This window comes from Bos indicus x Bos taurus, chromosome X, assembly GCF_003369695.1.
Source record: "Bos indicus x Bos taurus breed Angus x Brahman F1 hybrid chromosome X, Bos_hybrid_MaternalHap_v2.0, whole genome shotgun sequence".
NCBI lineage: Eukaryota > Metazoa > Chordata > Mammalia > Artiodactyla > Bovidae > Bos > Bos indicus x Bos taurus.
In genome coordinates, this window is record NC_040105.1 from 59,765,090 (window position 1) to 59,786,520 (window position 21,431).

General features: G+C 39.7%; 1 protein-coding gene across 3 annotated transcripts in view; it reads right to left on the reverse strand.

Annotated features, from left to right (window-relative positions):
* Positions 1–2,128: 2,128 nt before the first annotated feature.
* Positions 2,129–21,431, reverse strand: part of EDA2R (ectodysplasin A2 receptor) — an 89,168-nt gene continuing 69,865 nt past the window's right edge. For 2 of the 3 annotated variants that reach the window (XM_027534704.1, XM_027534705.1), the window contains 5 exons: positions 10,444–10,622; positions 9,791–9,876; positions 6,983–7,147; positions 3,449–3,854; positions 2,129–2,210 (listed from right to left, as the gene is read on the reverse strand). In XM_027534704.1, coding sequence (XP_027390505.1) covers positions 3,472–3,854; positions 6,983–7,147; positions 9,791–9,876; positions 10,444–10,622 — 813 coding nt within the window. In that variant the 3' untranslated portion in view covers positions 2,129–2,210; positions 3,449–3,471. The remainder of the gene's footprint in view (positions 2,211–3,448; positions 3,855–6,982; positions 7,148–9,790; positions 9,877–10,443; positions 10,623–21,431) is intronic. The other variant, XM_027534706.1, reaches the window with a different exon arrangement.

Sequence of the window (21,431 nt, forward strand, 5' to 3'; positions counted from 1 at the left end):
ACCGTTGCTTCTTAACTAGCATATAGGTTTCTTGGAGACAGGTAAAATCTCTCTAAGAGCTTTCCACAGTTTGTTATGCTCCACAGAGTCAAAGGCTTTAGTGTGGCAGATGAAACAGAGGCAGATGTTTTTCTGGAATTCCCTTGCTTTCTCTATGATCCAGTGAATGTTGGCAATTTGGTCTCTGGTTCCTTTGCCTTTTCTAAACCCAGCTTGGACATCTGGACATTCTCAGTTAACGTACTGCTGAAGCCTAGCATGCAGGATTTTGAGCATACCCTTACTAGCATGGGAGATGAGTGCGACTGTCTGGTGGTTTTAACATTCTTTTGTACTGCCCTTCTTGGGAATTTGGATGAGGATTGACCTTTTCCAGTCCTGTGCCCACCACTGGGTTTTCCAAATTTGCTGACGTATTGAGTGCAGCACTGTGATAGCATCATCTTTTAGGAATTTAAATAGCTCTGCCGGAATTCTATCACCTCCACTAGCTTTATTGACAGCAGTGCTTCCTAGGGCCCACTTAACTTCATACTCCATACTTCATACTGGCTCTGGGTGAGTGACCACACCATCGTGGTTATCCAGGTCACTAAGATATATTTTGTATAGCTCTTTTCTGGGTATGCTGGACTATATAGGCTGCTATTAATACCAAGCAAATAAAATAGTTGCTCTATTCATCTGGGCAACTTTTATTTCAAAATCTGACCTATGTGAGGGAGTAGATGTCAGCTTAATTGGCCTATTATGGACATAAGGGAGACTTAAAAACAATACATGGTGGCTACACCTGAGCCTCGATGTTCTAACCTACCCCGTGGCATCAGCCATGAAGGGAGCAGTTTTACTTTATTCTAAGAAGCGTGTGAAACTGGTCGTGAAGGCTTAGCAATTGATTGGTTGTCTCTAAACTAAGAAAGCACCAATGTTTCCTGAGAGGCCCTAGGGCAGGCTTTAATGAAAACCCAAGGTCTTAAGTGTCTCCCCTAGAGCTCAGGGACTTCACAGTCACCATAAAGACCAATGCTCTGAGCTCTGAGTTTGGCCCTGGGGATGTAGAGAATCAGCCTTGGGCTTAAGAAAATCAGGCACCATGAAGGGACAAAAGAGGCAAGAAAAGAAGAAAAATAAGATAAAAGGAACTTTAGGAAGTACCATTTTAAAGGTAAAAAAGAAACTGAGTTGGATCCCCACTAAAGAAGGTAAGAAACCTATAGGTGGAAAGGAAAACCCCAGGGGGCAAAGGGATTAGCTCTGCAATTGTCACAGCCTCAGCAGTCTAAGAGATGTGTGGGGAATTGAGGTTTCACGCCTCTCCTAACATGTGTGTAGGTGTGTGTGTGTGTGTGTGTGTGTGTGTGTGTGTGTGTGTACTGGGGAGGGGAGCAGTGCAGAGTAGCTGAAGAGGAAAACTTTGATTTTGTCCCTACAGTGCAAGGCAGATGTATCAACAGGATACTGAGAGGCTCCTCCTTTAGGTTCACCTGACGAAAAAGGCAGGCAGTAAAACTCTACCCCATTCATTGCCTTCTATTCTCCTCCTGTCTATAATCCATTGCCATCTATTCTCCTCCTGTCTATAATCAAGCTAAGCTAGGAACATATCTGGTAGTCCCACGACTGGGTAATCTGGCTTTCTAGGCTAGCTTTCTAGCTAGGATAGGAAAGCAAGAAATGCTGCTGGTCAGTCTTGGGAAAATAATGAAGAATCAATCCTTTGGTAGGATGAGATAGGATGCGCTCTGTCTGTAGAGTACAGGTTGTTGTAGATATCATATCCCATGCCCCTGCTGCTGTTGTGGTTTAAGAACAAGGCAGGAGAGTCCAGAGAGAATGATTGGGCTGCCAGAAGCCCAAGAGACCCAGGAAGGGAGTAGAGCAAGTTAGAAACCAATGGGGCAATCTCATTAGCTGCTTCTTCTCTCCATCCCTCAAAAAATGGTTTATGCCAGTGGTTAGGGTACAATAGCAGAAAAACATCACCTGTTTGAGGTGATGACTTAACAATTCTATCTTACTCTACATTGGTAAGACAATTTCACATGAAACTGGATTCAGTTTTAAATACTCCATACTTTAAATGAATCAAAGTGGTACTTTCCAGACAGGAGAAGCTCTCTTTAGACTTCTTCAGGGCTATCTCATGACACAGGAAGCAGATGAGGTCTGTGTGGCCCAAGGAGCAGAGCAGGACCCAGGGTTGGTTACTATAGAGAGAAAGAAAGTTTTTCTTTACATTGAGCTCAAATCCATCAGTCATAGCAACAATACACATTGATGAGTATAGCTTCCTGACATTGTAAGTAGGAGCAAGGATGACACCAACACTTTGTGGGGATATTATAAAAGGGACTCAAGCATGGATTGAAGGACTTGGAAGGGAGGTTGGACTGTATGACCTTGAAGGTATCTAGACTGACCTTAGTAGCAGTCTTGGCTTTCACCTACATATTGTTTACATTTTCTTAGGTGAGATATAGGGAGGGGTAGTCAATGGGGAACCTGGACACTATCATAGCTTAGGAGAAATATTGAAATGGGTGGTGAAAGTAGTTGGTTAGTTGAAAAACAAGAGTCCACTCTCATGCTTCATATTGTCCCCTGTTACTTCCTTAAGCTTTTGAGAAAGTAACACTGGCCATGGAATAGTCACATTGATTGAATTGGACAAGCTCTGGATTGGAGCTTCAATACCTGGGCTCTAGCTCAGTTCTGCCACTGAAATGCTCTGTGACTTTGAGCAAATCATTTCTCCTCTCTGTGTCTCAGGTCTTGCCTCTATAAAATGAGGCTAACAAACCTTGAACTGCTTACCACAAAGGGATGTTATGAAGACCAGGTAACTGTAGTGTATATGTAGGGATATATAAATTGTGACTGGGAGCAAGGATGGGAAAGAAAAACTAACATGGTTTAAATACCTCTAATGAATTAGACACTGTAAAAGGCAATTGCACATGCCATTTCTCACTCACCTCTCACACTATAAGGTGAATAGTATTTCTTATTTTCACAGATTAAGGACCTGAGACTCAGAGAGGTGAAGGAATTTATACAAGGTTCACACAGCTATTAAGGAATAGAGGTAGATTTGAAATATAGGACTGCCAGATACCGAGGTTTTTGTATTTTCCCACTGTACCTTGCTGCTTGAACACATGATGGGAGATAACTGAATATAACTATTAGACAGTGGGGCCCCAAGAAAGCTTGCAAAAGGCCAGGATATAGAAATTGTTATTATGTCAACGTGGCCAGTTCCTTGAAAACTGTAGGCCCAGATCTGTGATGTATGACTGACTGGCTCAAAATAATTAGCATTACCATTGTTGTCCCTCCATCCACCAGTGTTCCTAGCTTGCTGTTCCTCTACCCCTAGCCCTACTGAACTCCAGGGGATAATTCCTCTGGGGATAGTCCCCAGTTTCTGGCCTTTCTGTCTTACCTTTCCAGCTCACCTCAGTAGAGTTAAGGGCTGAGGACTTCAAAGAGCACAGTGAGCTCTGGCCTGTCTCCAGAGCTTTCAGCTGCATTTCCTGCTAAGGTCTCAGCTCCAGTATAGGAAGCAGAACTGGAAAACTTTCGCAGATCCAGCTCTGTGCATTCAATGGGAGTGTGGACCCAGTGGGAATGGCTCTCTGAGGCACAGGAGGCCAAGGTAAAAGATTCTTGTATGGGGAAGCCATGAGTTGAGCTGCCGTTGTCATCTAGGATGGAATTAAGTGGCTGGGTCTCAAATATGCTTTCACTCAGTGGGGACTCAGGGCTGGTCTTCTGGCCAGGTGGTATGGGGAAGAGAGATCCTTCCTCTGCTGTCTCGCCAGCCTCATACTGCAGTGAACCTCCTGCAACTTGAAACAGAAAGCCACTGGGTCAGAGGAAGCCAAAAGTAGGGGCTCCTCTCAGTGGAGCAGCTGGTCCTGAGCACAAAATTGGGAAATATCTGGGAACTAGTGCACTCCTCCCCATCCCTGGGAATCAGAGCACATAGCAACAGGCTAAGATGATACAGTTGAGAAACACATTTACATTGGGGTTTCAGACTGAGGCTACCTGGTGGTGGATCAGAGAAAAAGGAATTTCCCCAGAGAAAGGGAATCCTTTGTGGGAAACAGGAGTCTAACAATCTCCACTATAGATTTGAATATGAGCTTTATTTCCTGGTGCTATTCCTGTGTATATGTTGTGTTATATGGCAAAAGGCAATTTTCAGGTGGAATTAAGATTATGGACCTTAAACTAGGTAGATTATCCTGGATTTCCCAAGTGGGCCCACTGTAATCACACGTGTCCTTATAAAGGGAATATGGAGTAAGAAGAGTCAGAGAGAGTATCAAATATGTGAAATGAAAAGGACTTGACCACCATTGGTAGTTTTGAAAATGGGAAGGGGTCATAAGCCAAAAAGCAGGTGGTATACAGAAACCGGGACTGGCCCTCAGGAAGGAAATGGGACCTCAGCCCTATAACTGCAAGGAACTGAATTTTTCTATCTTTCTGAATGATTCAGGAAGTAGATTATCTTCTGAAGCCTCCAGAAAGGGATATAGCCTTGGCAACACCTTGATTTCAGCCTCATTAGACTCTAAGTGGAGATCCAGCCAAGCTTACAAAGCTTCTGATCTATGGAAATGGTAAGATAATAAATGAGTGTTATTTTAAGCTATTAACTTTGCAATACTTTGGCTACCTCATGCGAAGAGTTGACTCATTGGAAAAGACCCTGATGCTGGGAGGGATTGGGGGCAGGAGCAGAAGGGGACGACAAAGGATGAGATGGCTGGATGGCATCACTGACTCAATGCACATGAGTTTGGGTGAACTCGGGAATTGGTGATGGACAGGGAGGCCTGGCGTGTTGCAATTCATGGGGTTGCAAAGAGACGGACATGACTGAGCGACTGAACTGAACTGAATTTACTATAGAAGTGATTGAAAATTAATATTCCTTTCATCCATAAATCTGATTCAACATCAGGTTACAAACTAAGAGCCTATGGGATGTATGTTTGTTTGACCCCTGCATTGTGCCTTTGGTTGCTTTTAATTACAACTCATTGCTAGAACTTAACACTATTTCATACAAAAATTTAGATTCTTGGCTTCTCTTGAAAATTCAGAAGGTTTTGAAACATTGAATATTCCTACATGGTCATAAACAGCTAAAGCTGGATAGTAGATTCCCTTTAGACAGGGGATGAACTATTCAGTTTGTCACAATTCTTACTCCTCTCTGTTGTACCTTATGTTGGATCCAATTCACATATTAATCTCATCTATACAAGCCCAGTATGCATAAAAGTCAGTGACTTCTGATAAACACCTTCCCCAAATGAGAAAATGTCTTACCCTATTTCCCCTATGGAGAACATGATACCTGCCCTTGTATCCTCAGAGAAGAGTACTGCATTATTATTTTGAAGACAGAGGAGGCGCCAAGAAAGGTTACTTATTTCCCCTCTCCTAAGGCAGGGGGAGGGAAACAGGCAGCTCTCAAATATTGCTTCATCTCCTTCCTTCTGGGCTCTGGAGCCAACATGTTTCATTGCCCATGCCCAGGGATTGGTCAACTGCTCTTATTTGAGAAACTGGCCTCCAAAGTCAGAGACAAGATGGTTCAGCCTGAGCCACAATGTTCCGGGAGACATCAGAGAGTAGAGGTGAGAGAAGCAGAGTTTTAGAAGGATCATAAAGGGATAATAAGGAAATGGCAACCCACTCCAGTATTCTTTCTTGGAGAATCCCATGGACAGAGGAATCTGGCAGGCTACAGTCCATGGGGTCACAAGAGTCAGACACGACTTAGCGACTAAACCACTAAGGGATAATAGTGTTCCCCTTGTGCCCTGCATCCCTGGAAATTCTAGATTTATCTCCACTTAAGTGGTAGAGTCAAACATATCTGCTAATCCTTTTGAAAATCATATAGCAGGCCCTATATCTGAACCTGTAAAAGGCAGATCTATATAAGCAGTATCTTTATACAGAGAGGTTGAAAAAAGTTGTGTTGCTTTGGATCCAATATCCAGTAGACTGATGAGGAGTCCTAAGCATCTGTGTATCTATTAGAATGTATCTTCCCTTTACTAAGTCAACTCCATTTACCAGCCTGGGTTCCTATTTTGGTGTTTCTGTTTAGCTCTCAGCTCCCTTGAGGGCACTGAAGGTACACCAAGACTCAGTACTTGTGATTAAAAATTTAACCGCTTGTTTGATTTTGGCCTGCCACCATCCCACCTCCCCCATATTTGCCCTCAGTGACCTGGACTTTCTGCCCCACATTCTCGGCTAATGGCTGGACTTGTGCTGAAAACAGATCATGATGTCATTCCTGACTTTAAATCTCCTATGGTCTGGGCCAGACCTCTTTGGGTATCATTACGCTCTGAGAAAAAAATCTCTAATTTTGTGAATTCCTCTGGACATTGGACTCTGTTACTCACATCTGGTATATCACTATACTGATAACCATTGCCTGAGACCTCACTCACTTTAATTATAGTCACGTCTCCTTCCAGCCAGCCTTCCTCCCTTCCTGACATGCTCCAGAATCTATACCTATTTGTAGAAATGACTAGCTAGAAAAGAACTTAGAAATTAACTCTATCATTTTAAAGGTTAAGGAGAAAGATTTAAATATTAAGGAGAAAGAAGCTAGATGACTTATTTGAAATTACACAGTGATTTAGAGGTAGATTTAGAACCTAGGTCTCCAGATGCCTTTCTTAAGGGTTTTCCCATAATGTTGTAGTCCTTTATGAACTCCCATACCTTAATGAACCAGGTCCCATAAACTCACAGGGTCACCCTCAATTATCTCTGAAGTCTTGTGCCCATTGCTACCCCCAGATAGTCTACCTCTGAGGCTTTTCATCACTGTAGGGAAAGTCCATTAACTCTCAATCCCATAAAGTTCCTCTATCCAGCTAGTCAGAAACTTGTTCCTGATTCATGTAATATGTGAAGCAGCTACCCTTACCACGCTGGCAATGTCTGTTGAAGAACTGCTTGCAGTAGAGGAAGAAGAGCCCCAGGAAGGCCAGGGTAAACACCACGAGCAGACTGCTCACCAGTGCAACAAGTGTGGCCTCCTGAGGGGATACTGTGGGTACATCTGCCTTCACTAAGCTCAGCTGGAAGGCACCTGTGAGACAAGAAAGTGGGGGAGGTCAGTCACTATAGGCAGTCAGTAGTGATCCTGACACTGGGTCTGGACTTCCTCAGGCCAGCACCCTCTCCCTAGGGTATTCTTCAATTAGGGCTGCTAAATTGGTTCTACTCCCTTGTAGAGCAAGGAAAAGTGTACAGAACAAAGTGAGGAATTCAAATATATTGCTGATATGGTATAAATTAGTATAGCTACTTGAAGATTCACATATCTTGTGGTCTTTCCATGTCACATCTAGTTATATAACCTAGAAAAATAGAAACAAACTAAAATGTTCATCAGGGCACAGGATAAATAAATTATGATATAATTCTATAATGTAATATTATACAGCATTTGAAATAAAAGACCTATATGGTTCAATATAAATAAACCAGAGGGGAAAAGTAAACTGGAGAGTATATAGTTTGATATCATTTATGCAAAATATTACAAAATTTAAAAATAGCATATATTGGCTATCAATATATATATGCATTTGCATGTATCAAAATATGGTTGGAGAGTATGGCAGTCATAATGCTCACCAGTTATCCACATGCTTCTCTACATATCCCAAATACCCTTGTAGTAAGGCCATCAGAGTAATTCTGGCCAATGAACTGTGAGTGGGAGTAATATATGTTACCTTCAGACTGAAATAGTTAACAGCTAATATGTCTGTCTCCTCTATCTCTTACCCCTGTCCCACCAATGTGGAAGTCACATAATTTGATGGTATAGTCACAAGATGGGAGAAGACCTTTGCATAGCAAAAAGCAAACTTTTATTATATTAAACCACTGAGATTTGGGAGTTTGTTACTGTAGTATATCCTACCAACAAGATACACACAATTTTATGTTACTGGTTGCCTCTGGGGAGGTAAAGAAAGACTGAAACTCAGAAAGGACAGAAAAATGAGCTCTGTTTAACCTGTGGAATCTTCGTTTTAAAAAATATCTGAAGCAAATATGTACGATTTTGAGATTTATCACAATAAACTGTGGAAAATTCTGAAAGAGATGGGGATACCAGACCACCTGACCTGTCTCTTGAGAAACCTGTATGCAGGTTAGGAAGCAACAGTTAGAACTGGACATGGAGCAACAGACTGGTTCCAAATAGGAAAAGGAGTACATCAAGGCTATATATTGTCACCCTGCCTATTTAACTCATATGCAGAGTAAATCATGAGAAACGCTGGGCTGGAGGAAGCACAAGCTGGAATCAAGATTGCTGGGAGAAATATCAATAAACTCAGATATGCAGATGACACCACCCTTTTGGCAGAAAGTGAAGAAGAACTAAAAAGCCTCTTGATGAAAGTGAAAGAGGAAAGTGAAAATGTTGGTTTAAAGCTCAACAATCAGAAAACTAAGACCATGGCATCCAGTCCCATCACTTCATGGCAAATAGATGGGGAAACAGTGGAAACGGTGGCTACTTTATTTTTGGGGGCTCCAAAATCACAGCAGATGGTGATTGCAGCCATGAAATTAAAAGACACTTGCTCCTTGGAAGGAAAATTATGACCAACCTAGGCAGCATATTAAAAAGCAGAGACATTACTTTGCCAACAAAGTAATGCCAACAAAGCCGTCTAGTCAAGGCTATGGTTTTTCCAGTAATCATGTATGGATGTGAGAGTTGGACTATAAAGAAAGCTGAGCACCGAAGAATTGATGCTTTTGAACTGTGGTGTTGGAAAAGACTCTTGAGAGTCCCTTGGGCTGCAAGGAGATCCAACCAGTCCATCCTAAAGGAGATCAGTCCTGGATGTTCATTGGAAGGACTGATGTTGAAGCTGAAACTCCAATACTTTGGCCACCTGAGGCGAAGAGCTCACTCATTGGAAAAGGCCCTGATGCTGGGGAAGATTGAGGGCAGGAGAAGAAGGGGACGACAGAGGATGAGATGGTTGGATGGCATCACCAACTCAATGGACATGGGTTTGGGTGGACTCCAGGAGTTGGTGATGGACAGGGAGGCCTGGCATGCTGCAGTTCATGGGGTCTCAAAGAGTCGGACACGACTGAGTGACTGAACTGAACTGAACTAAACTGAACTGATACTGTATAACTGAACATTTTTATTTTTTTTATATTTTTCTGCATTTAAAATATTTTTACATGTTTGAAATACTTTATGCTTTAAAAAGATATCACTCAAAAATGTGTGTTGACATATAGACAGTAGATAGACAAAAATGATGGACATATAAATGGATAGTGATATGGCTAAAGACTAGATCCTAGTATTTCAGTCTGTTACCATTTCTAACAATTAGGGACTTCTATAAACTTCAAATAAATAATGCACAAGTGTACAAATGTTATAATTTATAAAGTGCTTCTAACCTATTATTTCATTAGAAATAGCATCCCACAAGGTATAAAGAACAATTTTCATGACTTACATTTTTTTGAGATAAGGGAAATGAAGTTCAATGAGTTCCAATGATTTTTAGAAGGTTACACAGAAAATATATTGTGAAACTATTATTCAAATGTAACAGATTCTCTTGCCAATTTACCCTATAGGAAGGAGGAGGAGGGGATAGGGGAATACTTTTCTACCCCATTTTGCTGTCATCCAATGGATTGGGGAAGAAAGGAGAGAAGAGAACTGGATACACACACTGAACTTCAGAGGTGGGTGTCTGTTTTGTGCACGGGATACATTCTTGATCTTGTAGGCCTCCAATACGTGTCTTTTGGTAGAATCTGTGGTCAGAACAAAAAGAAATGGCAAGGTGATCAAACAAGTAATGTACTTGGATTGGTGTGTCTTGAACCATAGGGCGCTTCTAAGAGTCTCGCCCTCTAGGAAGCCATCTCTCATTCTGACTCCTCTTGAGTTCTCTGCCTCTGTGTCTGTTTCTGACTTAGAATTCCAGACTCCTCACCTCTTCCCCCATTCACCAGACCCTATAGCCAAAGAGGAACTGGTCTCACAAGAGAAGGAAACACTGCTTTGATACCAACTGCTTCCTAATCTCTTTTAGATCAACAATGAGATTTACCTTGAAACTTGGGTCTGAGCAAAGTATGCCAGCATGATAAAAAAAAAAAAAAAAAAAAAGCTGTTTACAACTCATCTATAACTGACTGTGTGCTAGGCACTTTATAGGAGGATCTTGAGAAGATACTGTTTTGCCCTTATGGGAGCTTAACCTCATCATTATATGGACAGTTAGAATACTTCAACTATGCTCTGAGAGGTAAGGGTCAGTGAGATCTCCAAGGGCTAGAGAAGGACCAGAAGAGTTTGCCCTCATACAGAAGTCTCACCTGGGCAGACAGTTCCCACAGATGGCATTAGAGGTAGCTGTACAATTGGCCTGCTGGATACGATTGATGACAGCACAGGTGATGCAAGTCTGACATCTATGGTGTCCCCAGCTGCTTTTGTATCTGCGGGGAGGGCAGGCTGTGCAGTATGCATCTCCACCCTCTCCATAACCACAATCCTGTAGAGAAATGTAAGTTACTAACATTACAGAAATTTTGAGATAGGATTAGCTATGGGACTAATGGACACTGCATAGAGCAACATTTTACAAACTGCAGGTTGCAACCCACTACTGAATCATGACATCAATTTAAAAGGTTTAAACCAGTTATTATTGAAAGCTGAAATAAGATAAAATAACATAATGACACTAAATATCAGAGTGAAGAGCATGTACTAAAGCTAGGTATTTATATCAATTATCATAAGCTAGGTCAGTTCAGTACAGTTCACTTGCTCAGTCATGTCCTACTCTTTGCGACCCCATGGACTGCAGCACGCCAGGTCTCCCTGTCCATCATCAACTCCCTGAGTTTACTCAAACTCATGTCCATTGAGTCGGTGGTGCCGTCCAACCATCTCATCCTCTGTAGTCCCCTTCTCCTCCCGCCTTCAATCTTGCCCAGCATCAGGGTCTTTTCCAATTAGTCAGCTCTTCGCATCAGGTGGCCAATGTATTGGAGTTTCAGCTTCAGCATCAGTTGTTCCGATGACTATTCAGGACTGACTTCATTTAGGATGGATTGGAACTCTTTGCAGTCCAAGGGACTCTCAAGAGTCTTCTCCAACACCACAGTTCAAAAGCATCAATTCTGTGTTCAGCTTTCTTTATAGTCCAACTCTCACATCTATACATGACTACTGGAAAAAGCATAGCTTTGACTAGACGGACCTTTGTCGGCAAAGTAATGTCTGCTTTTTAATATGCTATCTAGGTTGGTCATAACTTTTCTTCCAAGGAGCAAGCTTCTTTTAATTTCATGGCTGCAATCACCATCTTCAGTGATTTTGCAGCCCCAAAAGATAAAGTCTGTCACTGTTTCCACTGTTTCCCCATCTATTTGCCATGAAGTGACGGAACCAGATGCCATGATCTTGGTTTTCTGAATGTTGAGCTGTAAGCCAACTTTTTCACTCTCCTCTTTCACTTTCATCAAGAGGGTCTTTAGCTTTTCACTTTCTGCCATAAGGGTGGTATCATTTGCATATCAGAGGTTATTGATATTTATCCCAGCAATCTTGATTCCAGCTTGTGTTTCATCCAGCCCAGCATTTCTAATGATGTACTTTGCAAATCAGTTTAAAAAGCAGGGTGACAATATACAGCCTTGACGTACTCCTTTTCTTATTTGGAACCAGTCTGTTGCTCCATGTCCAGTTCTAACTGTTGCTTCCTGACCTGAATACAGATTTCTCAAGAGACAGGTCAGGCGGTCTGGTCTATTTAAGAATGTTCCACATTTTGTTGTGATCACACAGTCAAAGCTTTGGCATAGTCAATAAAGCAATAATAGATGTTTTTCTGGAACTTGCTTGCTTTTTCAATGACCCAACAGATGTTGGCAATTTGATCTCTGGTTCCTCTGTTTTTTCTAAACCAGCTTGAACATCTGGAATTTCATGGTTCACGTACTGTTGAAGCATAGCTTGGAGAATTTTGAGCATTAATTTACTAGCATGTGAGATGAGTGCAATTGTGTGGTAGTTTGAGCATTCTTTGGCATTGCCTTTCTTTGGGATTGGAATGAAAATTGACCTTTTTCAGTCCCGTGGCCACTGCTGAGTTTTCCAGATTTGCTGGCATATTGCGTGCAGCAGTTTCACAGCATCATCTTTAGGATTTTAAATAGCTCAACTGAATTCCATCACCATCACTAGTTTTGTTTGTAGTGATGCTTCCTAAGACCCACTTGACTTCGCAGTCCAGGATGTCTGGCTCCAGGTGAATGATCATACTATTGTGATTATCTGGGTTGTGAAGATCTTTTTGTGTAGTTCTTCCGTGTATCCTTGCCACCTCTTCTTAATATCTTCTGCTTCTGTTAGGTCTATACCATTTCTGTCCTTTATTGTGCCATCTTTGCATAAAATGTTCCCTTGGTATCTCTCATTTTGTTGAAGAGATTTCTAGTCTTTCCCATTCTATTGTTTTCCTCTATTTATTTGCATTGATCACTGAGGAAGGCTTTCTTATCTCTCCTAGCTATTTCTTGGATCTCTGAATTCAAATGGTTGTATCTTTCCTTTTCTCCTTTGCCTTTCACTTCTCTTCTTTTCACAGCTACTGGTAAGGCCTCCTCAGAAAACCATTTTACCTTTTTACATTTCTTTTTTTGGTGATGGTCTTCATCCCTGACTCCTGTACAATGTCATGAACCTCTGTCCACAGTTCTTCAGGCACTCTGTCTATCAGATCTAATCCCGTCAATCTAGTTCTCACTTCCACTGTATAATTATATGGGTTTTCTTTAGGTCATACCTGAATGGTTTAGTGGTTTTCCCTAGTTTCTTCAATTTAAGTCTGAATTTGGCAATAAGGAGTTCATGATCTGAGCCACTGTCACCTCCTTTGCTGACTGTATAGAGCTTCTCCATCTTTGGCTACAAAGAATATAATCAATCTGATTTCGGTATTGACCATCTGGTGATGTCCATTTGTAGAGTCTTCCCTTTGGGGTAGGTAATGCTATGACAGACAGGCAAACTCCAAACTTCTATGTCTCAAAAGAACAAAAAGTTATTTATTTCTCACACTATTTGGCTACCAGAGATTTCCTAGGGACTCTGCCTTGACTACATAGGATGACAGAGGCTTCATTTTTATGCTGCTATCATTGGAGCATCAGAGAAAAGAAAATATTGTGAGCTTATCAAAGACACTTACTCCTTGGAAGGAAAGTTATGATCAGCCTAGATAGCATATTCAAAAGCAGAGACATTACTTTGCCAGCAAAGGTTCGTCTAGTCAAGGCTATGGTTTTTCCTGTGGTCATGTATGGATGTGAAAGTTGGACTGTGAAGAAGGCTGAACACCAAAGAATTGATGCCTTTGAACTGTGGTGTTGAAGAAGACTCTTGAGAGTCCCTTGGACTGCAAGGAGATCCAACCAGTCCATTCTGAAGGAGATCATCCCTGGGATTTCTTTGGAAGGAATGATGCTAAAGCTGAAAGTCCAGTCCTTTGGCCACCTCATGCGAAGAGTTGACTCATTGGAAAAGACTCTGATGCTGGGAGGGACTGGGGGCAAGAAGAGAAGGGGACAACAGAGTATGAGATGGCTGGATGGCATCACTGACTCGATGGACGTGAGTCTGAGTGAACTCCAGGAGTTGGTGATGCACAGGGAGGCCTGGTGTGCTGCGATTCATGGGTTGCAAAGAGTCGGACACAACTGAGCGACTGATCTGATCTGATCTGATCATTAGTAACTACAAAGCAAAATAAAACACAGTTCTATAATGTGCCAGAGGAGGGGAGCTGGAAATATTTGACAATGAAGTCTAATCACTACCTATTCTCAGTATTATTTTATAGAACTTTTACAGATAAAATATGTAAGCATATGTTAGGTTGTGATGAAAATTTTATTTCTTAGATTTTATTGAAGTATATATAGTTGACACAACATTATATTAGTTTCAGGGGTACAACAGTGATTCAATAATTTTTATAGATTACACATCATACAAAGTTATTATATTATTGACTATAATCTCTATAATGTACATTATATCCCCGTGAGGTATTCATTTTTTAATTGGTAGTTTATACCTCTTAATTCCCTTCACCTATTTTCCCCCTACCCCTATCCTCCTCACCCCTGGCAAACACTAGTTTATTCTCTGTATCTGTGAGTCTATTTTTGTTTGGTTAGAATTGTTTATTTGTTTTTAGATGTTTTTGGATGTCACATGTAGGTGAAAACATACAGTATTTTTTTTCTCTGTCTGATTTCACCTATTTTACTCTACCTCTCTCCTCTCTGGCAACCACTATCTTGTTCTCTACATGTGTAATTCTGTCTCAGTTTTATTACACTTTTTTTTTGTTTTATATTTTTAGATTCCACATATAAGTGAAAACATACAACATCTGTCTTTCTGACTTATTTCACTTCACATTATACCATCTAGATCCATCCATGTTGTTGTAAATGACAAGGTTTCATTTTTATGGCTGAGTAATATTTCCTTGTATATATCTGTCTATATATATCTTCTTTATCCATTCATCTGTTGAAGGACACTTAGGTTGCTTCCACATCTTGGCTATTATAAATAATGCTGCAATAAATACTGGGGTGCATATATCTTTTGTTTTCATATCAGAAATGAATTAATGATTTCATTTTCTGGATCATATGGTAGCTTTTCATTGATGTATCAAGTGGTAGTTCTATTTTTAATTTTTTTGAGGAAACTTTATAGTGTTTTCCATAAAGGTTGCACCAATTTACATTCCCACCAACAGTACATGAGGGTTCTTTTTTTTTTCTATATCCTCTCCAAAATTTGTTATTTCTTGTCTTTTTTGTAATAGCCATTCTAAGATATATAAGGTGATATCTCATTGTGATTTTGATTTCCATTTTCTCTGATGATTAGTGATGTTGAACATTTTTTCACATGTCTATTGGCCATCTATATATCCTCTTTAGAAAAATGTCTATTCTGGTCCTCTGTCCATTTTTATTTAATTTAAATTTATTTATTTTAATTGGAGTTTAATTACTTTACAATATTGTATTGGTTTTGCCATATATCAACATGAATCCACTATGGGTGTACACGTGCTCCCCATCCTGAACCCCCCTCCCCACCAGCCTCCCACCTCCCTCCCCATACCATCCCTCTGGGTAATCCCAGTGCATCAGCCCCAAGAATCCTGTATCCTGCATCGAACCTGGACTGGTGACTCATTTCTTATATGATATTATACATGTTTCAATGCTGTTCTCCCAAATCATCCCACCCCCTCTCTCTCCCACAGAGTCCAAAAGACTGTTCTATACATCTGTGGCTCTTCTGCTGTCTCACATACAGGGTTATCATTACCATTTTTCTAAAATTCCATATATATGAGTTAGTATACTGTATTGGTGTTTTTCTTTCTGGCTTACTTCACTCTGTGTAATAGGCTCCAGTTTCATCCACCTCATTAGAACTGATTCAAATGTATTCTTTTTAATGGCTGAGTAATACTCCATTGTGTATATGTACCACAGCTTTCTTATTCATTCATCTGCTGATGGACATCTAGGTTGCTTCCATGTCCTAGCTATCGTAAACAGTGCTGTGATGAACATTGGGGTACATGTGTCTCTTTCAATTCTGGTTTCCATGGTGTGTATGCCCAGCAGTGGGATTGCTGGGTCATAAGGCAGTTTTATTTCCAGGTTTTTAAGGAATCTCCACACTGTTCTACATAGTGACTGTACCAGTTTGCATTCCCACCAACAGTGTAAGAGGGTTCCCTTTTCTCCATACCCTCTCTAGCATTTATTGTTTGTAGATTTTGGATCGCAGCCATTCTGACTGGCGTGAAATGGTACCTCATTGTGGTTTTGATTTGCATTTCTCTGATAATTCCCACCAACAGTGTGAGAGGGTTCCCTTTTCTCCATACCCTCTCTAGCATTTATTGTTTGTAGATTTTGGATCGCAGCCATTCTGACTGGTGTGAAATGGTACCTCATTGTGGTTTTGATTTGCATTTCTCTGATAATGAGTGATGTTGAGCATCTTTTCGTGTGTTTGTTAGCCATCTGTATGTCTGCTTTGGAGAAATGTCTACTTAGTTCTTTGGCCAATTTTTTGATTGGGTCGTTTATTTTTTCTGGAATTGAGCTGCAGGAGTTGCTTGTATATTTTTGAGATTAGTTGTTTGTCAGTTGACTCATTTGCTATTATTTTCTCCCATTCTGAAGGCTGTCTTTGCACCTTGTTTATAGTTTCCTTTGTTGTGCAGAAGCTTTTAATTTTAATTAGGTTCCATTTGTTTATTTTTGCTTTTATTTCCAATATTCTGGGAGGTGGGTCATAAAGGATCCTGCTGTGATTTACGTTGGAGAGGATTTTGCCTATGTTCTCCTCTAGCAGTTTTATAGTTTCTCATCTTATGTTTAGATCTTTAATCCATTTTGAGTTTATTTTGGTGTATGGTGTTAGAAAGTGTTCTAGTTTCATTCTTTTCAAGTGGTTGACCAGTTTTCCCAGCACCACTTGTTAAAGAGATTGCCTTTTCTACATTGTATATCCTTGCCTCTTTTGTCAAAGATACGGTGTACAAAGGTGCATGGATTTATCTCTGGGCTTTCTATTTTATTCCATTGATATATATTTCTGTCTCTGTGCCAGTATCATACTGTCTTGATGACTGTGGCTTTGTAGTAGAGCCTTAAGTCAGGCAGGTTGATTCCTCCAGTTCCATTCTTCTTTCTCAAGATAGCTTTGGCTATTCGAGGTTTTTATTATTTCCATACAAATTTTGAAATTATTTGTTGTAGCTCTGTGAAAAATACCATTGGTAGCTTGATAGGGATTGCATTGAATCTATAGATTGCTTTGGGTACTATACTCATTTTCACTATATTGATTCTTCCGATCCATGACCATGGTATATTTCTCTATTAGTGTCCTCTGATTTCATTCACTAGTGTTTTATAGTTTTGTATATATAGGTCTTTAGTTTCTTTAGGTAGATATATTTCTAAGTATTTTATTCTTTTCATTGCAATGGTGAATGGAATTGTTTCCTTAATTTCTCTTTCTATTTTCTCATTATTAGTGTATAGGAATGCAAGGGATTTCTGTATATTGATTTTATATCCTGCAACTTTACTATATTCACTGATTAGCTCTAGTAATTTTCTGGTGGAGTCTTTAGAGTTTTCTATGTAGAGGATCATGTCATTTGCAAATAGTGAGAGTTTTAATTCTTCTTTTCCAATTTGGATTCCTTTCATTTCTTTTTCTGCTCTGATTGCTGTGGCTAAAACTTCCAAAACTATGTTGAATAGAGTGGTGAAACTGGGCACCCTGTCTTGTTCCTGACTTTACGGGAAATGCTTTCAATTTTTCACCATTGAGGATAATGTTTGCTGTGGGTTTGTCATATATAGCTTTTATTATGTTGAGGTATGTTCCTTCTATTCCTGCTTTCTGGAGAGTTTTATCATAAATGGATGTTCAATTTTGTCAAAAGCTTTTTCTGCATCTATTGAGATACTCATATGGCTTTTATTTTTCAATTTGTTAATGTGGTGTGTTACATTGATTGATTTGCAGATATAGAAGAATCCTTGCATCCCTGGGATAAAGCTCACTTGGTTATGGTATATGATCTTTTTAATGTGTTGTTGGATTCTGATTGCTAGAATTTTGTTAAGGATTTTTGCATCTATGTTCATCAGTGATATTGGCCTGTAGTTTTCTTTTTCTTTTTTTTTTGTGGCATCTTTGGCAGGTTTTGGTATTAGGGTGATGGTGGCCTCATAGAATGAGGTTGGAAATTTACCTTCCTATGCAATTTTCTGGAAGAGTTTGAGCAGGATAGGTGTTAGGTCTTCTCTCAATTTTTGGTAGAATTCAGCTGTGAAGCCATCTGGACCTGGGCTTTTGTTTGCTGGAAGATTTCTGATTACAGTTTCAATTTCCGTGCTTGTGATGGGTCTGTTAAGATTTTCTATTTCTTCCTGGTTCAGTTTTGGAAAGTCGTACTTTTCTAAGAATTTGTCCATTTCTTCCATGTTGTCCATCTTATTGGCATATAATTGCTGATAGTAGTCTCTTATGATCCTTTGTATTTCTGTGTTGTCTGCTGTAATCTCTCCATTTTCATTTATACTTTTATTGATTTGATTTTTCTCCCTTTGTTTCTTGATGAGTCTGGCTAATGGTTTGTCAATTTTATGTATTCTTTCAAAGAACCTGCTCTTGGTTTTGTTGATTTTTGCTATGGTCTCTTCTGTTTCTTTTGCACTTATTTCTGCCCTAATTTTTAAGATTTCTTTGCTTCTACTAACCCTGGGGTTCTTCATTTCTTCCTTTTCTAGTTGCTTTAGTTGTAGAGTTAGGTTATTTATTTGAGTTTTTTTCTTGTTTCTTGAGGTAAGCCTGTATTGCTATAAACTTTCCCCTTAGCACTGGTTTTACAGTATCCCACTGGTTTTGGGTTGTTGTGTTTTCATTTTCATTCATTTCTATGCGTATTTTGATTTCTTTTTTGATTTCTTCTGTGATTTGTTGGTTATTCAGCAGAGTGTTGTTCAGCCTCCTATATGTTGGAATTTTTGATAGTTTTTCTCCTGTAATTGAGATCTAATCTTACTGCATTGTGGTCAGAAAAGATGCTTGGAATGATTTCAAATTTTTTGAATTTACCAAGGCTAGATTTATGGCCTAGGATGTGATCTATCCTGGAGAAGGTTCCATGTGCGCTTGAGAAAAATGTGAAATTCATTATTTTGAGGTGAAATCTCCTATAGATATCAATTAGGTCTAACTGGTCTATTGTATCATTTAAAGTTTGTGTTTCCTGTTAATTTTCTGTTTAGTTGATCTATCCATAAGTGTGAGTGCGGTATTAAAGTCTCCCACTATTATTGTGTTATTGTTAATTTCCCCTTTCATACTTGTTAGCATTTGTCTTACATATTCGGTGCTCCTATGTTGGGTGCATATATATTTATAATTGTTATTTCATCTTCTTGGATTGATCCTTTGATCATTATGTAGTGTCCTTCTTTGTCTCTTTTCACAGCCTTTGTTTTAAAGTCTATTTTTCTGATATGAGTATTGCTACTTCTGCTTTTTTTTGGTCTCTATTTGCATGGAATACCTTTTTCCAGCCCTTCACTTTCAGTCTGTATGTGTCCCCTGTTTTGAGGTGGGTCTCTTGTAGACAACATATGTAGGGGTCTTATTTTTGTATCCATTCAGTCAGTCTTTGTCTTTTGGTTGGGGCATTCAAACCATTTATGTTTAAGGTAATTATTGATAAGTATGATTCCATTGCCATTTACTTTATTTTGGGGGGTTCGAGTTTATACACCTGTTTGTGTTTCCTGTCTAGAGATGATCCATTAGGATTTGTTGGAGAGCTGGTTTGGTGGTGCTGAATTCTCTCAGCTTTTGCTTGTCTGTAAATCTTTTGATTTCTCCTTCATATTTGAATGAGATCCTTTCTTGGTACAGTAATCTGGACTCTAGGTTATTTTCTTTCATCACTTTAAGTATGTCTTGCCATTCCCTCCTGGACTGAAGAGTTTCTATTGAAAGATGAGCTGTTATTCTTATGGGACTCCCCTTGTGTGTTATTTGTTGTTTTTCCCTTGTTTCTTTTAATATCTGTTCTTTTGTTTGATCTTTGTTCATTTGATTAATATGTGTCTTGGGGTGCTTTGCCTTGGATTTATCCTGTTTGGAGCTCTCTGGGTTTCTTGGACTTGGGTGATTATTTCCTTCCCCATTTTAGGGAAGTTTTCAACTATTATCTCCTCAAGTATTTTTTCGTGTTCTTTCTTTTGTCTTCTCCTTCTGCAACTCCTATGATTTGAAAGTTGTGGCATTTAATATTGTCCTGGAGGTCTCTGAGATTGTCCTCATTTCTTTTAATTTGTTTTTCTTTTTTTCCTCTCTGATTCATTAATTTCTACCATTCTGTCTTCTACTTCACTAATCCTATCTTCTGCCTCCTTTATTCTACTATTTGTTGTGTTGGTGTTCTGGTGGGTGGGGCTGGATTTCTTCTCTCTGGAGTGCAATGAAGTGTTCAGTAATGAGTTTTGAGATGTCAGTGGTTCTGGAGTAACTTTGGGCAGCCTGTATATTGAAGCTCAGGGCTATGTTCCTGTGTTGCTGGAGAATTTGCATGGTATGTCTTGCTCTGGAACTTGTTTGCCCGTGGGTGGTGCTTGGTTTCAGTGTAGGTATGTAGGCATTTGATGAGCTCCTGTCTATTAATGTTCCCTGGAGTCAGGAGTTCTCTGGTGTTCTCAGGATTTGGACTTAAGCCTCCTGCTTCTGGTTTTCAGTCTTATTTTACAGTAGTCTCAAGACTTCTCCTTCTATACAGCACCACTGATAAAAAATCTAGGTTTAAAGATGAAAAGTTTCTCCACAGTGAGGGACATCCAGAGAGGTTCACAGAGTTACATGGAGAAGAGAAGAGGGAGGAAGGAGTTAGAGGTGACTCAAATGAGATGAGGTGGAATCAAAAGAGGAGAGAGTAAGCTAGCCAGTTATCACTTCCCTATGTGCACTCCACAGTCTGGACCGCTCAGAGATATTCATGGAGTTATACAGAAAAGAGAAGAGGGAGGAAGGAGACAGAGGTGGCCAGGAGGAAAAAAGGGGGGAATCAAAAGGAGAGAGACAGATCCAGCCAGTATTCAGTTCCCTAAGTGCTCTCCACTGTCTGGAACACACAGAGATTCACAGAGTTGGATAGAGAAGAGAAGTGGGAGGGAGGAGACAGAGGTGAGCTGGTGGAGAAAAAGGAGAGTCCAAAGGGGGAGAGAGCATTCAAGCCAATAATCTCACTCCCAAGTAAAAGTGGGTACTGAAGATTGGGTTCTTAAAGGCACAAAATTGAAAACAAATACCAAAAAGCGAAGATTAAAAATCTAGAGGTTGGATTTTCAAAAATACAATATTAAAGAAAAGAAGAAGAAAAAATAAAGTCACAAAAATTATATAAAAAATATGTATATGAAGTTTGCTTTAAAAAATAGGGTATTTTTTGCAAAGTAATAGGCTATAAAAATGAAAATTAAAGGAGTAATAGAGGACTTACAATTTTAAATAATTAAAAAAGAATGATTGTAATAATAGTAAAAATATATGTACGACTTTCTCTGTATTGTTGTGGGCAGTGTGAGGTCAGTTCATTTTCGGATAGTTCCTTGTTCCGACTTATATTTCTCAAGATCTATAGGCCCCTTCCTATGTAGTCGGTACTAACTACAGGATTTTAACCTATTGCACC